Source organism: Pungitius pungitius, chromosome 15 (assembly GCF_949316345.1).
Source record: "Pungitius pungitius chromosome 15, fPunPun2.1, whole genome shotgun sequence".
In the NCBI taxonomy this organism is placed as follows: Eukaryota; Metazoa; Chordata; class Actinopteri; order Perciformes; family Gasterosteidae; genus Pungitius; species Pungitius pungitius.
In genome coordinates this window covers 6,900,148-6,921,439 of record NC_084914.1, presented here as the reverse complement: position 1 = coordinate 6,921,439, position 21,292 = coordinate 6,900,148, and the positions used below count along the sequence as shown (strand labels likewise).

At 42.2% G+C, this 21,292-nt stretch overlaps 2 protein-coding genes and 4 non-coding genes across 6 annotated transcripts; all 6 read left to right on the top strand.

Moving 5' to 3' along the window:
- The first annotated feature begins 8,070 nt into the window (after positions 1-8,070).
- On the top strand, positions 8,071-15,299 carry hectd3 (HECT domain containing 3). The gene is made up of 20 exons (XM_037458378.2): positions 8,071-8,184; positions 8,531-9,029; positions 9,406-9,659; positions 9,756-9,891; positions 10,166-10,287; positions 10,856-10,969; positions 11,189-11,271; positions 11,428-11,593; positions 11,704-11,785; positions 12,279-12,461; positions 12,625-12,677; positions 12,781-12,949; positions 13,028-13,141; positions 13,244-13,333; positions 13,654-13,860; positions 13,980-14,109; positions 14,237-14,311; positions 14,443-14,524; positions 14,627-14,698; positions 14,906-15,299. Exons 2-20 carry the CDS (start codon positions 8,676-8,678, stop codon positions 14,988-14,990), a joined length of 2,571 nt encoding a protein of 856 aa, XP_037314275.2. The 5' UTR covers positions 8,071-8,184; positions 8,531-8,675; the 3' UTR covers positions 14,991-15,299.
- A 638-nt stretch (positions 15,300-15,937) lies between these two features.
- LOC119209230 (small ribosomal subunit protein eS8) lies at positions 15,938-19,238 on the top strand. Its single transcript, XM_037458385.2, has 6 exons — positions 15,938-16,066; positions 16,994-17,100; positions 17,362-17,461; positions 17,674-17,849; positions 18,331-18,460; positions 19,089-19,238. Exons 1-6 carry the CDS (start codon positions 16,063-16,065, stop codon positions 19,196-19,198), a joined length of 627 nt encoding a protein of 208 aa, XP_037314282.1. The 5' UTR covers positions 15,938-16,062; the 3' UTR covers positions 19,199-19,238.
- Positions 17,160-17,266, top strand: LOC119209947 (small nucleolar RNA SNORD46). Its single transcript, XR_005119599.2, has one exon. It is a non-coding gene; the product is annotated as a small nucleolar RNA SNORD46 (small nucleolar RNA).
- Positions 17,514-17,583, top strand: LOC119209948 (small nucleolar RNA SNORD38). Its single transcript, XR_005119600.2, has one exon. It is a non-coding gene; the product is annotated as a small nucleolar RNA SNORD38 (small nucleolar RNA).
- LOC119209945 (small nucleolar RNA SNORD38) lies at positions 18,136-18,204 on the top strand. Its single transcript, XR_005119597.1, has one exon. It is a non-coding gene; the product is annotated as a small nucleolar RNA SNORD38 (small nucleolar RNA).
- LOC119209946 (small nucleolar RNA SNORD38) lies at positions 18,758-18,824 on the top strand. The gene has a single exon (XR_005119598.1). It is a non-coding gene; the product is annotated as a small nucleolar RNA SNORD38 (small nucleolar RNA).
- Positions 19,239-21,292: the final 2,054 nt, after the last annotated feature.

The following is a 21,292-nucleotide window of genomic DNA, read 5'->3' as shown; positions in this document are numbered from 1 at the left end:
TAAGAGAAATCCATTTTTGTCATATACTTGTCACGCGCAGGCGGCAGACTGAGGGGCAGGGCCCACGGGGTCCCCGACGGGGATGTGAGCTTAGCAGCGCAGTGGAGGGGGACAAGGTGATGGGGAAGGAATATTAGAAGGAGTTTACCTGTCAGCTCGTGTTTACTGACAAGTCATCGCATGTTACATCTCAAGAGGATGGGAGTGAAATCAACCATCGATCACTCGGGGGGGGACAGAGAGTCACACCTGCCCTCGGATGCTGACAGATGGCGGTCAACGTAAGTCATTTATTTGCGCGGCGAGGAGTCCGCTTTCTCATCACGCGGCGCGTATCCACGCAAGCAGCAAGAAGAATGTACAAAAACAAAAACGCATGGATTCGGCCGCACATTGAAAAATGTTGAAAATGTTTCCATGCGTGACTACGGTGACCTTCATTGCGTCCCGGGCAAGGCGGTACCTTAAGGTTATTAAACCCTTTAGGGGATGTAAACAGACCCCCGTAGCCTCTGAGGCGTATTGCATGGAGCAAATGTCGTGTTTATATCACTTACACTTTACAGTGAAACGAATGCCAAGGAAAGTAACAACTTCCATACTGGTGGCCAAAGTCCTCGCTGACCCTCTCTGCTAAGCTCAAGTAAGTGTGCACCAGCCGGCAGGTGACAATTCACTGTAGTGGTGCATGAAAGACATGTTGTTCACTTAATGTGACGGCAAAGCTAAAAGACTGTTCGGAGGCGTCGTCAGCTGCCGCGGAAGATCAGAAAGCCGTAAACAATTGCAGGTTTTTTTTGTGTGTGTGCGTGTGTGTGTGTGTGTGTCCCGGCTGAGCTTTTCTGTGGATTGTCACCTTGCCGTGGTGGAGAAGCTCGTGTGTCCCCGAGACCCCGAGAGCGACGACGACGTCTGGGGCCGCGCTCCCGGGAGGGTCGCCCGTGGAGGTACGGGTCGAGGGGGAAATCATTCAGGAGAAGAGCGAGATCAACCGATACCTCGAGGGTAGAGCAGCCAGAGGATGAGGACTCAAGGCAGCATCCCACCTGCAACAGAAGAGGGGCCTGCGGACGCTTACGGACGCCAGAAGATCCTGACGGACGTCTGACAACGGGCCGTGAAGCGGTCTCCCCCGTGTTGACAAAGTCACGCACGCCTTCGAGTGAGGGACAATGGCGACGGTTGACCTTGCAGCGCGAAGACGTTCTGGCTCACAGACGTCTACGTAGAAAACGCGTAAGGGTAAAATGATACACAGCGGAGGGATTAGCTCCTTTAATGTGTCTCACGTTTTCTGTAGAGTGGCTTATTTCACAGGAGAAACTGATTATTCCAGCAGAGTACAGTTACAAGAGGGATTTAAATCAAGTCCTTTGCATTTGATGGGAACTTTAAAAACGATATGTCTCAACCGTTAGTTTCAAAGTATTCTCAACCATCTAAAGTAAAACAGACGCACTCTATTGACAGCATGTCGCCGCTGCAATAGCCAAGAGTTGACCTATTTTTTGTTGTGCTTAGACACAGTTCAGCAAAGTTATTTGTAATATTTCAGTCGCCTAAAAATGCCATTAGCCTACAGCCGTACTTACAACACCAGCCAAAAAAACAGATAATGGCACATAAATGTGCACACGGAGAAGTTTACCTTCGGGTATTTGTGACAGATAACCCTGACAAAATTATTTCCAATTTCAAAAACTTCAGTGATGTGTGAACACTTTGGATCAGGACATGATTATTGACAAAATGAATGAGGACCAAACAAAGTAATTGAGGCCGGATGAAACTAAACTTAGCTTTTTTTTTTACAACTTATTATATCACTAATATGGTTTAAATGTGACCTGCATGGCCTTCTTTAGTAGGCTTTTTACTTGGCACAGGGACAAAGTGAACTTTTAAAATGGAGCACCACCTCCCCACCGGAGAACACAATGTCCTAGGAGGCAGCCGGGCTGTGTGCTGTGGCGACTGTCCAGTCACCTCGCCACTCTCCGCTCAAACATCGCGCAGCGTGCCAGCTCTGGCTATACTTTCTCTTGGAAACTTGCTGGCTTAAATGTGCGTGGCGGCAGTGAAACTTAACTCCTGTTGCTAATGTCCCCGACGTCTCTACTATTCTCTCCCATGTTTTCTTTTGGCGTGTGGACGTTTTCTGCGGCTGTGCGTTGGACCTTTTTTGACTTGTTTATGTAAAAAACGTCTGATGCCGATTCAATACATTGACTCCCAACATGCACCCTGTACATGTGTATTGCACATGTCTGTTTGAGATGCCATAAAAGTATCAACTCTTTGCTAAAGTATTCTGAAGTTGAGCGATTTTATTGGACATGCACTTATGCCTTTTGAGATTGGACACGCTTTGAGAAACTACAAAATGTAAAGCCTTATGAAACATTATTAATGTTTAAACATCCTTTGATCTCAACCCGACTTGACTCATGTGAGGCCTTTCATGTAGGTCTTAGACAGGCCTCCCTTCACGCTTGGAGTTGGTCCAGAATCCTTCCACCACAAGATTAAATGACCACAGGCCCCTTGCTCTGACGTCTGTGGTCAATCCTTTGAGAGACTGGTGTTGACCCACCTGAAGGACATCACGGGACCTCTGACGGGCCCCTTGCAGCCACCGGGAAAACACGACAGCGAATGATTCCCGTCAACGTTGGACTGCTCCACGTCCTGCAACACCTTCACCATGTCGGTGAACTTTAGCTCGCCGTTCGACACCATCACCCCAGAGACATTCCAAAGTCACCCAAACCTCTTGACAGACAGAAGGAGCAGGTGAGGCTTTCCTCACGGCGACCCACCCAAGGAAGTCCGCTCTCCTCACTGGTCTTCGCCCTTTACACCAGAAACTGCACCTCAGGGGGACCCGTTTGTTATTGAAATTAGTAGACGACACAGCCACCATTTCTAAGGACATCAATTGGACGTCTTACATATAAATACGTAGCTTCAGCAGAAGATGTGCTTCCTGCGCCGCTCCATTACTATAACAATCCAGTCTTCACGTCCATCGCTGTGTGGTTTGGATCATCCACCCAACAGGACAGCGACAGACCGCATGGGACCAGCAGAACTACGGAGAAAAGCATTGGTGCCAGCCTTCCCTCTGTCCAGGAAAGATCACAGCGGACCCTTAACACCCTGGACGCCAACAGTTTGAACTTCCCCCCTCTAAGAGGCGCTAAAAAACAATCCACGCCAAAACAACCAGTCACAATAGCGGCTGCTTCTACCAAGCGTTCCCTTAAAATCAAAAACTGTTAATAACCCTCTAACATCTACTGCCATTATAGATTCTTATTCAATTTGTTTTTTTAAATGTACACATTTTTTATGTACATGATCCGTCACTGTCAATTGAAATACTGTGCATGATCTAGTCCGTGTATTTCCAAGGGCAGCCAAAGGCCTTTTGGCAAATGATTGTGATTCTGAATGCTTTTGCTCGTCTTTTAACAGGCAAACGAAGGTAAGTGAGTGATGTCCCCCCGTACTGGCCTCACTTTACCGGCTCCCAGTATGTTTTAGGAGTGATTTTAGGGTTTTATTTTGTACCTATAAATCATTGAATGGACAAACATACGTCCCATCAAGGTTCCATTAACTCACAGACTAAATGTGACCTATGTTTTGAACAGAAGGCGGCATTGTCCATCCATGTAAAAAAATGGAGAGTGAGACTTCCCATTCAAATGTCAGATTTCATATGATTTATAGTGGGAAATAGTGGCAAGTCAGAAAAGAGTTTAAAAGTCAAGTTAACATGTTTAAATGTATTCTTTTTGTTGCATTTGATAAGAAACTCAGTGTACCACCATGGACTTGTTCTCGAGCACAGTGTGGTGCATACCTGAGGAAGATATTCCTAGATGCACTATTATTATCCGTGTGGAAACGTAAGGAGTGTTTTTGTATGGAGGATGTCAAAAGGGTATTAAAGGTTAGTATCAGTATGCAAAGAAAGCTTAGTCGCATACTTGTTCATCTACCTCAGTAAATGTCATCGTGGATCTCCTGGATGCCGAGAGAGGAATGGAGACGAGAGAGAGCTCGGCGGCTTGTCTCTGCGGCCTGATGTCGGACGGCTTTGCGACACGGTAATGGTTCGAATTCATTTATTCTGAAGCAGATTTTTCCATGCATAAATTATCATTCTACATTGCGGAACAGGTGAAGTGAGACTGAGCAATACCTATTTGTTTTGAGGGACGCAGATAAGTGAATCAGAACTTCTCAAGTGAATATCAGCAGGGAATCTTAAATGTTTTATTTGGTGTGTCCCACCAGATGCAATGGCAATGGCATAAATACACCAATGATATTTCACTGTGGCAATGCAGAAATCACTAAAGGGCTACAATAACTGTCAAGCTCTACCGTTAGAGCTCATTGTACCTTCACAGCAGATTCTCCAAACTCTGCGCTCATAAACACCATCCACTTGTTACCTCATGTTCTCTCCTTCCTGCTGCTGGACATAACATAGTAAAACACACAGGCACCATGACTATCAGTCTCATATTTCCCTCAGATACTGAGCACCATATTGCTGCTGGAAGCATTACACACCACATGTTGAGCTATCTAATTAAATTAAATGTGACATTTAGCTGGGCGTTAACGTGGGAAAGAATTAATACAAAGTTAAGCAGCTAATGGCCAAAGGAACTATATATTTTAAAGACACAAAAATAGATCCAAATAAACATATTCAAAAAGTGAAATTAAATATATAAAGTAGAAAATAAGCAGATATCAATTCATTTAAAATATCTAACCATAAAATAAAATATATTTATAGAACAAATAAATATAGAGTAGCTGTTAAATACATCCCAAGTAGGCACGAACCTGTAATTATAGTAGGTGTCAAAGTGGTTGTTAGAGTCTATATCAGTGACATGGGAAAGCATGCGTCTGTGATGCTTGTTTGTTGTCTGAGGTCAAAGTAATTAGAACAATATGATTAGTGAGCAAACTTGTGTCCATCTGTCGTCGGCATTGTCTTTAACGTTCGAAAACCAACAACATTAAATCAACACTAAATAGCAGCAGCAATGACATAAAAGGGGAAATAAAGTTAAGGTAAGGATTTTGCTGTCAATTTTAATAACTTTGTTTAATCAACCTCAAGATTTTATTCACCTGCGAAGCGTCACCTTAAATCTGCACATATCTCTACTGTTAAACACTTTTTGAATCGACAGGATCTGTTAGTAACACGTCTGCTTTAAGTTCATCGGGAATCAATCACACAAATATTCATAGCTGAAAACAAGGAATGTGATTTTCTGCACAATGCACTGGATCCCTGTTGCCCTAAAACTTACTCCATACTTTTGTTTCATAATCTCTCAGTAGGACAATTATTTAAATACAATATAACTTCACTATCTAATTTTAGTTTGTCATTCAACAAATCAAACAGGCCTGTACATACCTGAATGGCAGGTGAAGTGGATGCCCTGTGCCTCCTCCGGTAGCAGAGTAAATCACACAGCCGGCTCCAGAGGTAGGAGGCCATCAGACACATGCTGTCGACCAGCCAAGTGTCCCAGCCAGTGACAAAATTCTCAACGTCTTTAACTACGCTCTTCATTCTGCTGCTGGAGCCGGTTCTTTTCCTATCTTTAACTACAAGGGAGCTTTTGGAGCTTAGGGAAAAGAGATTCAGGAGGAGAGTAAAGGAAGAGGTGACGAAAACAGAGCCACCCTCCACAGCCTCTCGAAATTCAGTCAACACTCCTGTGAGCACTTAGAGCCAGAGGACGGGCGGTTTGTCCTCACGATGAGAGGGACAGGTGCGAGTACAAAGGTGTCGAGCTCACTCAGAGGACGTCACCCTCTCACAGCATCTAATCCTTCCGTCCCACTCCCAAAGCAGGACATTTATTTTCCTCTCAGAAAAGATCTGAACGAACGAGACACTCCAGCAAACTGCATCTTCAACAAATGGAGATGATGATAAAGGGAGATAATAATGATGGGGGGTCTACTGTCAACGCGGACACTTGGGTGTAAACAAATACCCTGTGCTATTGGATTACTGTTCCAAATGTCACACAGACATGGGAGCTTCAACTCAAAGGTTCAATTTTATATCATCTCGTATTGTTTAAACCCTGAAGAAGTGCGTGACATATTAACATAATGTATTAAATGCCAATCAGCCATCGTGTCAAAGATACGTACAGTAATCTCTGTAAGGACCCTTTGGCTGTGAAAGCTAAACAGCCACAAGTCTGAGAATGCATCATCGGGTTGACGGTGGCCAATCCCTGCCATGAACCGCATGTCTGGATATCTCCCCGGCCTCCTCCTGCTTCGCTCTGCCAAATACAATAATGAACTCACTTCTGGAGGGTGCTCTCGCTGCTCAAATGAATCTCTTGGCTGCTGTATGGAGGGGGGATGGAAGCAAAACTGGTCTTTGATTACTCACAAAGTCTCTGTTTGCTTAATCGTAGACTACTTACATTACAACAGCAGCAAATGGGGTATAATGAATCTCAGACTAAATGTTTAACAGGTTCTTGGGCACTTTTTGGTTGTCCAAGGATTTGGCACTTTGATGGAACTTACATTTTGGAAAAGGTTGTGTCTCATGGGACTCACATGAGAAGGTTGTTCTTAAACCACAAGGTTGGCAGTTCAATCCCATTCTCTTCCTGTAATTCCTAATCCACTGAACCCCAAGTTATTCCCAAGGCAAAATAGTAAATTGGTGACCAATAAATTGTTACTACAGGTCCTGTTGTATTAAAAATGTGGCGCTTCCCACCCACTGCTGGTGGGTGCACTGCATACTTCTGGTTTTAAACTCTTCCAGGAGCAGTGCATGGTTTTCACTTCCTCTAATTAGGGGAAGGAGGCCTGGTCATGTTTCAGCTGTTGGCACAAAGATGTACTAACTTCAGCGTGGCCATTCTCTTGGAGGGGGACACTTGGATGCCAGCTATCTCATTCGGAGCTCCTCCTCAGTATCAGTATTCCCGTCCCGGAGGACCTCTCTGGTGTGTTTCTGTTGGCTAGCTGTTTTACCAGAGAAGGGAGAAAGAGGACAAAGTTGCAGTGAAGCACCTAAAGTCAGAAAAAAGAAAAGAAAATAGCAGCACAAACTCCGTTTTGTTTTTTTTCCTTCAAATTGTGTTTTTTATTTGCAACAATAAGCCAAATTAGTTACAACACCATATTTTTGGAAGTCTATAGCCTGTGCAGAATGGAGAACTTAAAGTCTTGCATTCGTTAAACAAAGCCAACTCAATTTTAAACAAAAACTGTTAAATGTTAAATCCTAAGTGATCATTCAATGCACGGTTGGTGGGGGCTGCTGAACACCCTCAGACGGAAATTAATCAAACCTTTTATGCTCAAACTAATGATGATAGAGTTTGTAAATTAAGTTTATGGTAGATTAAATTAAAATGCAAATAAAACTTTGGAGTTAGTCAGGGTTTTTCTTTTCAAATTATGGTGTTGATTCATAATATAATTGTGTTTTAATCCATCTATTGGATGTTTAGTATGAATATTCATAAATCCTTTTAATGGCTTGATAACATTAGATTTTTTTTTGTAAAGCTCATGAAAACTGTTTAATTGTCCAATCACCAAAGACACTGTGTAGATTATTTTCTATGGACCCATTTTGCTGTGCAGTAGCCTAATTTAATTAATCTTATAATATCAGGAATATGCAACATATATGCACAAAACTGATGCTTATGTCTTGAAACCTTTCATACAGTAGGGGATAAAAGGGCGTCCTTAATACGCGCATTACAATAAATAGTTCAATAAATCTTTCAAATAAACAAACGTTAGCATTATACAGCTGACATTGGGTAAGAAAGCATCTTTGTGCCCACTTTACCTAATAGTAAAATAATCTAGTTGTGCCAGAGTTTTTTCCATACGAAGTATATTTTTTGGTATTTGGTATTTTATAACGGGTTTGGTTAATGTCTACTCTTAATTCTCAATAAATATAAACATAATATGCAAAATGAAAATGAAGGGATTCGTCAATACAGTAGGGGGACTTTTATTTTGAAACATCAACGACGGAACTCGCAGAGGTTCAACGGTCTCTTGTCCGCTTCCGCGTTGTCGGAATTGCAACGAAGTTGGGTAGACGAGTTTCACGTTTTTAAAATACTTCTCGCAGTAAGTCTACAATAATGCTGTTTGTAAACATCTCTTTAGATCATTAAATAATTATCTCTCCGTAGCCTGTGACGTGGTTTTGTTGAGAACATATGACGTTATCCCGAACATTCCTGCATGCAGTGACAGTAAGCTAGCGTGCTAATGTTAGCGCTTTAGAGAACCGATATTTGTATTACTGTGTTATCGGACTTTGGTCACTGATAAGCAGATTTTTTAAATACTGTCAGGCTCCAATAAATGAAAGCTGGACTTCATAAAATGAAGTCATAGCTGGTCGCTGCCGTGTGTTGAATGCACTGTCCCTCAAGAATGTTCGCTTGTGTGTTGCTATTGGTTTTGACAGGAGCACCTACCCTCAGCCAGGCGGGGGGGGGGGGAGAAGTTGCAATGTCAGCTGACGGCCTCCTGCTGCTGAGCTACTGACCGGCACTTTCATCATCATCATCATCATCATCATCATCATCATCCCCACCTCCACCACCAACATCATGTCTCTGGGTGACAACCCTCACCTGCTGCTCGGCAGGGTCCGCTTTCTCAACCGGTGCATCGAGTGTTTCAAGAGGGGCGAGGCGGTGCCGGAGTGTCTCTGTTACGTCCCCAAGGAGGTGTGCTACAAGATCTGCAAGGATTCGTCTTCCACCTCCTCGGCCTCCACCGGAGCGTCCGCGGGAGGCTCCACCGCCGGGAAGACGCTCATCGCCGTCTTCGAGAGTCCACACCAGACTCCGCACGCCAAGAAGGGCGCCAAGTACAACATAGAACCGAAGAAAGGGACCTGTGTGCGGACCACGGGGGAGGAGTATTGCAACAGCCAGGGCCTGTGGGTCAAAATCAATAAGGTAAGATTGATATGACATTATTCTCCTCTTCACAATGTTATTATCTCAATTTGAAAGCCTGTAATACATATAGTAAAAGTTAGTGGAATATTTGTTTTCATGCTACAAAGATGCTTTGGCAAAATGTATTTTTAAATTGAGTGACTCTTTCTGTCCTGTAAAATTATACATTGTTGTACCTCCAAAATAAATGTTGTTTTATATAGTAAAATAGAAAATATAAATGCCAGCTGAAAATGAAACCTGTCATATTCTGCACAACCCGTTTTGTCCCGCTTCAGCTTGGATGCTTTTATTATGTATTTCTTCCCTTTGGATGATTTGAAAATGCAATAGGCAAACACATGTTTACATAACCATCCGTGTCCACATCCAGGAGCAACTGGAGGAGCACCGTCCGGCCCAGGAGCTGGAGGAAGGCTGGATCCTGGTGTGTAAACACAAAGAGGGAGGCGACAGGCTGGTGCCGGTGGAGTCACCGGAGACCATCAGTAGACAACAGCAGCTCTTCGGCTATGACCACAAGCCCTGCAACAGGTGGGAGCAGGTGGTGAGTGTGGAGAACGCGCTTTACATGGGCTCCAAACCCAAAATCGCTGAGTGCGACGAAGCCGCCGTCCAAAAGCTGAGGTGAGCATGTTTGTAATGAATCGGATTAGAACGTTTTTGGTTTTTGTTTAGACGGGTTATGGAAATTGAGCTGTTGTTCCCCTTCAAATACCCAAGGTATGTTCCTCCCACCTGGGCATATGAATGTGACGAGGACTTGGTGCATTACTTCTATGACCACATAGGGAAAGAGGATGAGAACCTGGGGAGCGTGAAGGAGTGCGTCACCAGCATCGATGTTTCCTCATGTTCGGTGAGTTCCGTCGTCAGGTATTTAAATTCCTTTTCTTTTCCTCTTTGAAACTGTCCAGACATCCAGACTTTGAAGTTTTGCATCTGTGTGCATTCTCTCACCATAAGAATAACACTTGCGTACTCTGCTTTTTAGCCCCCGACCACATAGCCGATGGCATTTAATTGATTCAATTGAATTGGTTGTTGAAATGTTCCACTTAGAAGCAGTGTATTAAAACAAGTCAGTCAGTGGCGGGTCTAACACGTGGAATCACCTTGGAATGTGCTGACAGGAGGATCCCAGCGGAGGGGCGAGCTGTCTGACGGACGGCGACACTGAAACCTACTGGGAAAGCGACGGCATGCAGGGACAACACTGGATCCGCCTGCACATGAAGAGAGGCACTGTGGTCAAGTAAGCAAGCGGCTGAGCCACAAAATGACAAGTCACAAGGAATCCGTGCCGACTTTTGTGTTTGTGGGTGGGTTGTTTTAGGCTATTTATTACAACCGGACAATGTACACAATGTATTTATATCATTTCATCCCGGTTTGTCTGTTCTTCTGCAGGATAATGGAACATTTACTGGTTTAAGATAATTGTCAATCATTAAATTGAGATTTGTCAATAAAGTTTTAAACACAGCATGAAAGGTTGGAACATTACGAGTTACAGCCACATGACTTGCACTCGACCATCTTGGAAGCTTGAGCAAGATTCTAAAGGCATCGTTAAAAGCCACCTGAATCTATTACATTTGTGCCTCGCTGTCACCGCACCATTATCATGTAGTGGATTTTTTAAATTTGCATGATGAGTAATAAAAATGGTGTAATATAAACAATTTTCGAACAACTTTGACTGTGTTTGCGCATCATTGATGTAAACAGAGCCTGCCTCCTCTTGTCCCATTTACGTCCTGCTCTCTGTAAGTTGTAGACATGTCTTTATCATACGCAATGTGCTTCTCTTTGCTCTCCAGTAAGCTGATATTGACAGTGGACTCCACAGACGATAACTACATGCCCAAGAGAGTCACAGTGTACGGAGGAGAGGGAGACAACCTGAAGAAGCTGAGTGACGTCACCTTAGACGAGTGAGCTCCCTCTTTTGTTACGAAGTACAGTAAAAAAAATCTGATCCATTTAATATAAGGGCCAATATCCTCCCGATATCTTGGTCAGGCCCCATTTATTAGAAATTTTGAAAACTCGTTTGTATGTAGGAAGCACCTGCGTCTGCCACACTGACCGTGTTTAAGAGTGTGTTTGGCTACAGTCGGTTTGAACCACTTCTGGTCTTTTATTGCCTGTAGCAACCTGATTGGAGAAGTATGTGTCCTGGAGGATATGACGTCCCACTTGCCCATGATTGAGGTCCGGATCGAGGAATGTAGAGGTAGCGTTTGTTTTTATGGCCATTTGACAAGATATTTTATCTGACTTTAAACACTTCAATAAACTGTGTCTCTTTGGCTGCCAAGGCCTGCTTCCCTAGCCTACTTAGCTTGAGTAGTGTCGTAACTCACCTGAAACAATGCTTTTGGCTCCACAGATGAGGGCATAGATGTCCGGATCCGAGGATTGAAGATCAAGTTGTCGTGTGAAAGAGACCTGGGCCTAAATGCTGATGTTTTCCAGTCCTCTAACTTGGTGCGTTACCCCCGTCTGCAGGGCAACACGCCCGAAGTCCTCTACCGCAGAGCACTGGTCATCCAGAGGTAACATTCATCTTAAGTGTATGTCCAAAAAGTTTTAGAAATGTCATGATAGTGTGTCATCATTCATTTGAATATATGTCCGTTATGTTCTTCTGTCCTTCTATCCGCAGGTTCATTTGTCTCCTGGACACTGTGCTCCAACACTTGGTACCAGCCTGGGACTACAGTCTGGGGACCTTCAACCACATCAAAGTATGTCATTTCTTGACTTTTTATAATATGCAAGACAAACAGTTAATGAGCAACAATAGACTCCAACCTGATGTGCTTACCAGGTATATAATACATGAAATATATTATAGTTCTATATGAAAAGACCAACACCATTTGTGGCTATAAAGCTATCATTAAGTACTGTGAAGAAATACTGAAGGTATTAAGTGGAATGAAATGATATTCTTTCAGAGCTGTAGTGTACACAATACAAATTCAAAAATGCTGAAAATGTGAACAAAAGACAACACTATAAATAGTGGACACATTCTGTAACTATATTAATTATAGAATGTATGAGAAAATGAGAGGCAAATTCATTTCTCACTAATATTTGATACAATTCCACGCTCTCAAGAGCCTTCAAAAGCTGGTAGTAGGTCATGGTGATAAAAGGCTGATTCACTGATGCATCTGTATTTTAAAACTTGAGAGACAAAATAAGCAACGGACCTTCTTTGGCGCCCTCTAGAGCATAAAGCAGTTCCTGCTGCTGTCCAAACGCCGCTCGGCACTCATCACGCAGTGCCTGAAGGACTCTGAGACCAGTAAGCCAAACTTCATGCCCCGGCTGTACATCAACAGACGCCTTGCCATGGAGCACAGAGACAACCCCTCTCTGGACAACAGCTGCAAGAACACTGTTTTCAATCAGGTATTAAAAATACCTCCTTGTTCAGTTTGATGAGATATATTCATACAAACAGAGTGTGTTGGGGCCTTCTGGCTCGGAGAAAAAAAGAGTCTCAGACTGCCTGATGCATTATGGATGATGTTACCGCTGCCTGATAACTTTTGTTTTATTTTCCTCCTTGTAGGTGTATGAAGGCCTCAAGCCGTCTGACAAATTTGAGAAGACTTTGGATTATAGGTGTGCAGTTTTTTCAGGCTCATGGGGCATTTCTTGCCAAAAAATAACTGAAACCTGAGGTCATTTGAATCTAAATCCACCATCTTTCCTCTTGGTGCATTAGATGGCCTGCTCGGTATGACCAGTGGTGGGAATGCAAGTTCATTGCAGAGGGAATCATTGACCAGGGAGGAGGATTTCGGGACAGCCTGGCTGACATGTCTGAGGAGCTGTGCCCCAGCTCAGCTGAGTGTCCCATGCCTCTGCCATTCTTCAGCCGTACGTCCAACCAGGTAAGCGCTCCCAGTGCCTGAATGTGAGAACTCTAAATTTGACTGGACAGTGTTCTCATTGGCTGGCTGGTCTCTCAGGGCTCCTTGGAGGCCAGAGATTACTACGTGCCCAACCCGTCCTGTAAAGAGTTCCACAAGTACGAGTGGATCGGCCAGCTCATGGGAGCTGCACTCAGAGGGAAAGACTTTTTGGTGAGTGATGCTCATTCTCCGCCCATTGAAGGTCGTGAACGACGCATGTGACGAAGGAAATGGGCGATGTTGAGGACTGGTTCTCTTTGTCCATCCCTGTAGGTGTTGGCTCTGCCCGGGCTGGTGTGGAAGCAGCTAACTGGGGAGGCCGTTAGCTGGAACAAAGATTTCCCAGCTGTGGATTCGGTTCTGGTAAGAACGTTCGTATCGTTACACCTGCTTAATATTGGATCTAGCATCACATTTAGTTTTAAGTTTGTGCAGCTCATTGGGTCTGAAACATTAGCATATTGTCAAGATCCATATTTTATGTTTTTGGTTGTTTTTTGGATCAGATTTACCTTAAATCATTTAATTGATTTCAATTTGCCAAATGGCCTTTAAGGCAAGCCCCACCTTCTTGTTTCTTTTCCCTTTCTACATTGCACTGGAAAAAAAAAACCCATCTCTAACTTGTCTTGGGGTCATTATAGTCCTTCACCGTCTCATGTTAAATTTGGATTGGTGTTCAGGTGAACCTGCTGGAGGCCATGGAGAACTTGGACCAGGAGACGTTTGAGTTTAGGTTTGGGGAGGAGCTGGTGTACACCACCCTGCTGAGCGACGGCCAGATGGTGGAGCTCATCCCCGGTGGAAGCAATGTGGCTGTTCGCTACGAGGACCGCAGCGAGTTCATCCGCCTGGTGCAGAAGGCCCGGCTAGAGGAGAGCAAGCAGCAGGTGGGACTTTCCGTAGTACTTTACCGAGGTATAAACTCATCCAGCAACTACGGTGTGTGTGTGGGGGTGTTTTATGTGTGTAGAGCGTATAAATCAACCTGGCTGTTTGTGTGTTACAGATTGCGGCCATGCAGGCAGGGCTGCTGAAGGTGGTTCCTCAGGCGGTGCTTGACCTGCTTACCTGGCAAGAAGTAGAAAAGAAAGTGTGTGGAGACCCTGAGATCACTGTGGAAGCCCTAAAACGACTCAGTGAGTGTCCAGAAAACAAGCAAAAAATGTATTCAGATTATCAAAACCATATAATCAAACGTAGATTGTTTTCAATGAATTATTGTTGTAAGGATTCACCATCTTTTTTCTTTTTTCTCACAACCAGCGCGATATGAGGACAGGGAACAAAGTGACGTCAGAGTGCAATACTTATGGGAAGCCCTGACAAGCTTCACCAATGGTCAGTTCACTGTTTCCTTGGTGACATTTTAGAGGATGTTTATGCTGAAAATATACTCCTCTGTAATGAAGAAGAAATTACTGACATTTACAGTGAAAGTGATCGACAATGATTTCAAATTTTGCTTTCAGAGGATCGAAGCAGGTTTCTGCGCTTTGTAACCGGTCGAAGTCGTCTCCCTGCACCTATCTACGTCTTTCCAGACAAACAAGGGTGAGTGCAAGTACATCCACTAAATGTAAGTATAGCTGAAAATGCTGTTTTCTAGACAAATACTTACAATAGAACTATTCATTTTTGGTTTTCCGGATTTAGGTCTGAAACCACTGATGCACTTCCACGGTCGTCCACATGTTCCAGCACTCTTTATTTACCCAACTATCCAAGGTAAAGCAATGTTCTATGTTTTGTTCATGCAGGATGTATTACAATTCTGTTTTAAGATGGACTGTATTGGGTTTTATGATGCTAAACCTTTCTTTCATAGTCCATCCTACACTTAATTAAATGTATATAATACTCTGACCTATTTATAAAACTGCTTTTTATTGAAAGTAATATTACATGAATCTTCTTGTTCATTCTGTCCTGCAGTGCTAAAGTTTGTGAGGAGAAGCTACGCTACGCTGCTTACAATTGTGTGGCCATTGACACTGACATGAGCCCCTGGGAGGAGTGATCTGTCTGTCGATTTTCACTGAGTCATCACCATCACAGTTGAAGAAATCATTTTGTGTGTTTCACCATATCTACACAACTGTCAATTAATCCTTGCTGTATATGATAAATAACTGGAAACATTACAATTACTTTGGTGGTTTTTGTGGGGGGGGAGTTAGTGTTCTGAATTAAACATTAAATGAAGGGATGTTTTTTAATTTGTTTTACAATTTGTGGCATTTTTCAATGTCAATGGGACATTGAAAGTAGTGGTTTGAGTTTTCTTCATAAGTAATGTACAAATAAAACTAAAAACAGCATCCATCCACTCATTGTCTCTGACTGTTTATCCTGTTCAGGATTGCATGGGGATCGACCCTCACACCCTCAAATTCACTGGTAATCAAGAGCTATCGATCAAACTATGAAGCATGTCTTTTGATTGTGGGAGGAGGCCAAAAAAATCAATCTAAAAAAACACATGTTTAGAGTTGGCTGAAAATAAAATACAATGAACACTTAAGGTACAAACTGGAAATAGTGTTTTAGAAAAAGCATGAACAGAAAATCACTTCATTTGTAGAGTGGGACTTTTTAAATAAATCTTGTCATTTTTTTGGTATAACTGACAAAACAGGTATTTATATATTTAATACTGATTTGATTGTAGGACTCAAAGTACAATCATTTTGCGTGCAAATATTAACATATAAATGGGTTACAAGTAGTCATAAAAAAGGCAATATGAATTAACCCCCAAATTTTAGTCATGGCCTTTGAAATAGTAGGTTGAACAAATATCTCCTCTTAATAAGTTAATCATAATGCATTTTCGTTTCATTATATTCCACTGCTATTTTTATACGTAATAATTTTTCATACTTTCATAATTTTTCTATAATGTAATATTATTTGGTACTTCTGCATTTAGTATTTCACAGGGCCTTTAATCTGTCCAATAAAGTCCATGAATTTATCATTGAAAAAACGTACGAGATTACCGTTGGCTGCGAGTGAGTTCTCGCGATAACACGTTTCTTCAAACCTTCCCATGAACCTTTGCGATTCCTCTTTCTAGCCGGCGCCTGAGAATGGGTACGTGTTTTCATGCTCGGGTCGGAGGGAGAATCTTTGTCCATCTGATGTTTTAGCGAAAGAATATTTCTTTAATAGTGTACTATGTAGTTGCTGAACATTATTTGAAGAGATACTTCTGTAACTTAGTTGACTACATCCAGTTTATTACGTTTTAATGAAAGATTTGTGAAGGCTTTGGGAAGTACTCCAAGATGGCTGCACTCGTTGGCTATGGAGTTAGCGTAAGTGTGATAGAAAAGGGCAAAATTGACTGTTGATGAGGTATTATAATATTGTATTGCGATTTAATTTTTTGCTTTAAATTCTGCCCTTCGGGATTGTTTACGTCCTTCAAAGCTCCAGGCTAGTGAACAGTTAACGTCGATGTTAGCATTAGCTCACCGCTGAACATGTCACGTTGCTATGCTAAAATGAATCTTAAAGATGCAAATAATACTAATTTTAAAATGAATTTTGCGGGGTTTAACATTTCCAATGCCGAACTTGTGTCTGTAACTAACGTTTAGTTAGAAAAGTCTTGACGTGGATACACGAGTTGCATGTTAGCCCATAGTAGGCCATCGTTTCATTTGAGGGCCCAACCTTTCTGTTATGACTAGTGAATGGGGAGCGTTTTAACTAACACGTGCTTCCCATTCAGGTTAGTAGAATCGAATGAATATATGAATGCTGACTTTGATTTTGAATAACCACGAATGTAGCTAACTGTTGTACTCAATTCGGGAAAATGCAGGCACAATTCAGATGATGGAGGGATCTTGAAAATGGCTTGAGCTACATGATGAAACCAATGGAATCCATAATTAATATTGCGGACAACCTATACCTTGGAGAACTGATGCTCAAGCTCAGAAAACAACTCGACGGTGTCTTGTGTTGTATCATGATCTAACCCCCAGTCTTGGCTATTACCATTTATTTCAGGTATCTCCAGGGACAACTGGCATAAACGCCGCAAGACCGGTGGTAAACGCAAGCCCTACCACAAGAAAAGGAAGTATGAGCTTGGACGCCCCCCTGCAAACACAAAGGTATGAGCCAGGGTTCACGAGCCAGGCTTCACCTACTCCCAATCTACTAGATTTTGTAAAGCGTGGGTGATGAAAACATGACCTTAGGTTTGTCTTTTTGGGCCGTCTTGGTTCAAAGTTCTAGACCTACCAATGTTAGGACTTGTCATAGTTACACTGACACGCTTTGATATATATATACATGCATGCGCATGGTGCAGTTTTCAATAATCTGGTCACAACTCTTATCGACACCAATTAAAGTAAATGTGTGTTCTCTAGATCGGACCTCGTCGTATCCACACCGTGAGGGTCCGTGGTGGGAACAAGAAGTATCGTGCTCTGAGGCTGGATGTTGGCAACTTCTCTTGGGGATCCGAGTGTAAGTTAATATCTGACTGCTATTATCTTTTGATCACATTTTGATACACGCCTTTCTATGATGATAACTTTGTCCAGTTCTGCTACTGAATGAAAATGGTGATAATAAGACACCTGAGTAAGGCCTGTTTCCAGTGTGTTGCTATTTTTAAGGATGTTTGACTAAAATGGTGGGAGAGTTGGCAGCTAATGTCCTTTATTTTATGCATGCAGGCTGCACACGCAAGACCAGAATTATCGATGTGGTCTACAATGCCTCAAACAACGAGCTGGTCCGAACCAAGACCCTGGTAAAGAACTGCATCGTTTTGGTCGACAGCCTTCCCTACAGGCAGTGGTATGAGGCCCACTTCGCCACTCCGCTGGGACGCAAGAAGGGAGCAAAGCTGGTACGTGTGTCAGAATGTTTGTTTTTATGCTGTTGAGTTAAATACAAATTTATCATGACACCACTGGTACTAGTAGGTAGCTGAATTCTCAAGATATATATACATTTGAAAATTGTGGTCGCAAAACATCTCAACCTTATTTTACTCCATACATTTGCTGGCCTGACGGTCCAGCTTAGTTTAAAGTATAAAATGCACTTTTCGGGGGGTACTAGATATTGGGCAATTCATTTCCATATACAGACGTTTTGGGAATGATATTGAAGTTACAGCTTCAAAAAATGTCTTTCCATGAAGATAACGTTGTCCAGTTCTGCTACTGAATGAAAGTGACGATAATGATGACTCTGAGAAAGACAAATTACCTACACCCCCCCCTTCTGCAGTGTTCAATTTATTGTAATGCAAGTGTTTGAGATTTTGTGAGCTTTTAATTTGTTTGAATGGACACCCACTGAAGTGTATTCCCCCTCTACTGTAGACTCCTGAGGAGGAAGAGGTCCTTAACAAGAAGAGATCAAAGAGGACCCAGAAGAAGTACGATGAGCGTAAAAAGACAGCCAAGATCAGCACCCTCTTGGAAGAGCAGTTCCAGCAGGGAAAGCTCCTTGGTAAGTCAACATGTTAACTATTGGAGTAGCTATCCTAAAATGCTTTAGGGTTATTTGGTGCATCTCTTTATGGAGACTGTTTGCTGTTGGTTAAAAAGCAAGACTCCAGAATCTTGATGTGTATCTGCAACGGTTTCTTGGGGTTCTTAATTGAAATATTCTCCTCATCTCATATTTTTATAGGGATCTCATTTTGATAAACTGATCCTGTGAAAACTGTTTGACGATTGGACAATCATTTCCACTTGATCTAGATCTAAAATATCAACATTACACAAGGGTTAAGAGTTTCATGTCTTTCAATGAAGATAACTGTCCAGTTCTGCTACTGAATGAAAGTGATGATATTAACGACTCTGAGAAAGACCTGTTTCCCACATGAACCTCTTCTGCAGTATTGATTCACTTCATCTGGGGAAGTTAATTGTTTGAACTTGCCCCGTAGACCTGTGTCGCCACCAAATAAAAACAGTCATATATTCTATTGTGCTTCTAAGCCTACCATCTGTTTAAGTATTACGGTAGTTGCATAACTGCAACCTCAATAATGACTTTGAGTCACATAGAATTTGTTTGCTTGGGATAGGGTTTATCCAGCTCACCATTGATTATTTTCTCCCTCCTGCAGCTTGCATTGCATCCAGACCGGGCCAATGCGGCAGGGCAGACGGCTACATCCTTGAAGGAAAAGAGCTTGAGTTCTACCTGAGGAAGATCAAGGCCAAGAAAGGCAAATAGATGTACAGCTGTTTGATACTTCAATAAAATACAAACGCCACCAACTGTCTGCTGTCCTTTCTTTATGACCAGATTTGTTTACTATTTTATGACGAGCTAGAAAACATGAATTCTAATTACCAATATTTTGGTAAAATATACCAAACATTAATAGTGTAACTATATATTGAAATAACTGTTTGCAATGTAATTTAAACTGTGTATTCAACCAATAAACTGCCAGCGTTCTCCACAATAAACTAAGATGTTATCAAACCAGAAATTCAGTGAGACCTTGATAACTCATTTAAACATTTTCAGAAGTAAACGACTTAATGGTTGTGTATATATGCACAAAGTTAAAATACGCGACCAATGTCTTAAGGCAGCAGTGGCGATGCAGGGGGCAGAGAGGTCTTTTTTTATAAGCGACTTCCACACAGATGTCATTCTCGAGGTCGTCCACACATTGCTGCACAAATATTGTTCTGGCGGTGAATTCCTTTGCAACACACGCACGCCTTTTAGAACCACTAATTATATTTGACACAATCGCGCGTAAAGACTCCGAACAACGCACCAGCCTTTGAACCAGGTCGTCTGATGGGTCTCTGTTCTGCTCTTGAGTCAAAACCAAACGTGCAGAAGCAGTGTTCAGTTCTTCTGTTTCACACATCTGGAACAAACTCCCAGGAAGCTGCCGGTCTGCTGAGATGGAAGACATTTGTTAGCTTAAAATTAAACCAGATTCAAGGATGAAGTGGATGTTTTTGATTTAATTGCACTCCGTGATGCGCTTTGAGGTCAGAGCACGTACAAAACTGACCTCAAAATTTCAGTGAAAAACAATTTACCACATACAAATGTAAATTCTAACTAAAAAAGGACAGTAAACTACACAATATACCGTTATGATTTAGGATTTCAAATTTAAATCCCTCTAAAACAGTGGTCCCCAAACTAAGGCGCGCGGGCCGGGTGTGGCCCGCCACCACATTTGGCCCGGCCCCCTGAACAATACCAGAGGGGCATTATGATTTTTTTTTTTCCAGTCTTGCCACGCAGCCCCTGTGAAGTAGAACGGAATAATGGAGAAAAGGTTGATTCAGAATGCAGGGTATTTAACCTGCAGTGGTCAAACATTTGTTTGTTCAATGCTCTCATCGGTCAAGAGGCGGTGGCGGTTATTATTTATTTCATTTTTTTCTGTAAAGATCCCAGAGAAGATTATTTGGTTATTACTTATTTCATTAAGTGATATTATTTATTTTCCTGACTTTTTTTTCTGTAAAGATCCCGGATTGTTATTATTTGGTTATATGTGGCTTTCTGGAAAACAATAAATGTTTACATTTAGGCACCCACTGCAATCGTCACACTTTTTCTGACCCCGGCCCCCTCCAGAGAAGGGAAAAGTTATCTGGCCCTCACAGGAACAAGTTTGGGGACCCCTGCTCTAAAATGTCCTTTAAGTTTGCTTCAAATCCCATTCATAAAATGACATGCAATGTAATAAGCCAATTTCTCTATTTTTCAATTAGATTCACAGGGAAATTGTCTGTTTTTAAAGCATTATGACACCATGGTTGAATACAGTGATTCTCTAACTTTTTCTGTCACGACCCATTTTGGAGGAATAAAAATGTTTATGGCCCACTGCCCCAATTCAATTGTAACAAACCGGTTCATGTTGAATTTTTATTTTCTCAATTAGACAAAAAAAAGTACAACCACCTTATTAGTACAATGCAAATAAAGAATAAAGGTCCATCTGTGCAAAATATAACTTGTTTTGCACTGAACATCTTTTCAAGATAGTAACAATAAAGCGCAACCTGTGGAAAAACAAAACAAAGTAAAACATTTGGCATTAAATTGTTTAACTGTATTTCTTTTCAAAACACAATGAGTGCAGATATGTATGGACCAACTCAATGAGCCTGCTTTCCTCTACAAATCTTTTCAACTAGGAGACTTGATACAACCCCTCTCAATTCATTCTCAATGTTGAGCTTGGATCTGTATTTTGTTGTGAAAGAGGCAACAGCAGCAAAGTCGATCACACAGCGTTACGATGTGGCGACGGGAAGCAGATTGCCCACAGCCTCGTGTCCG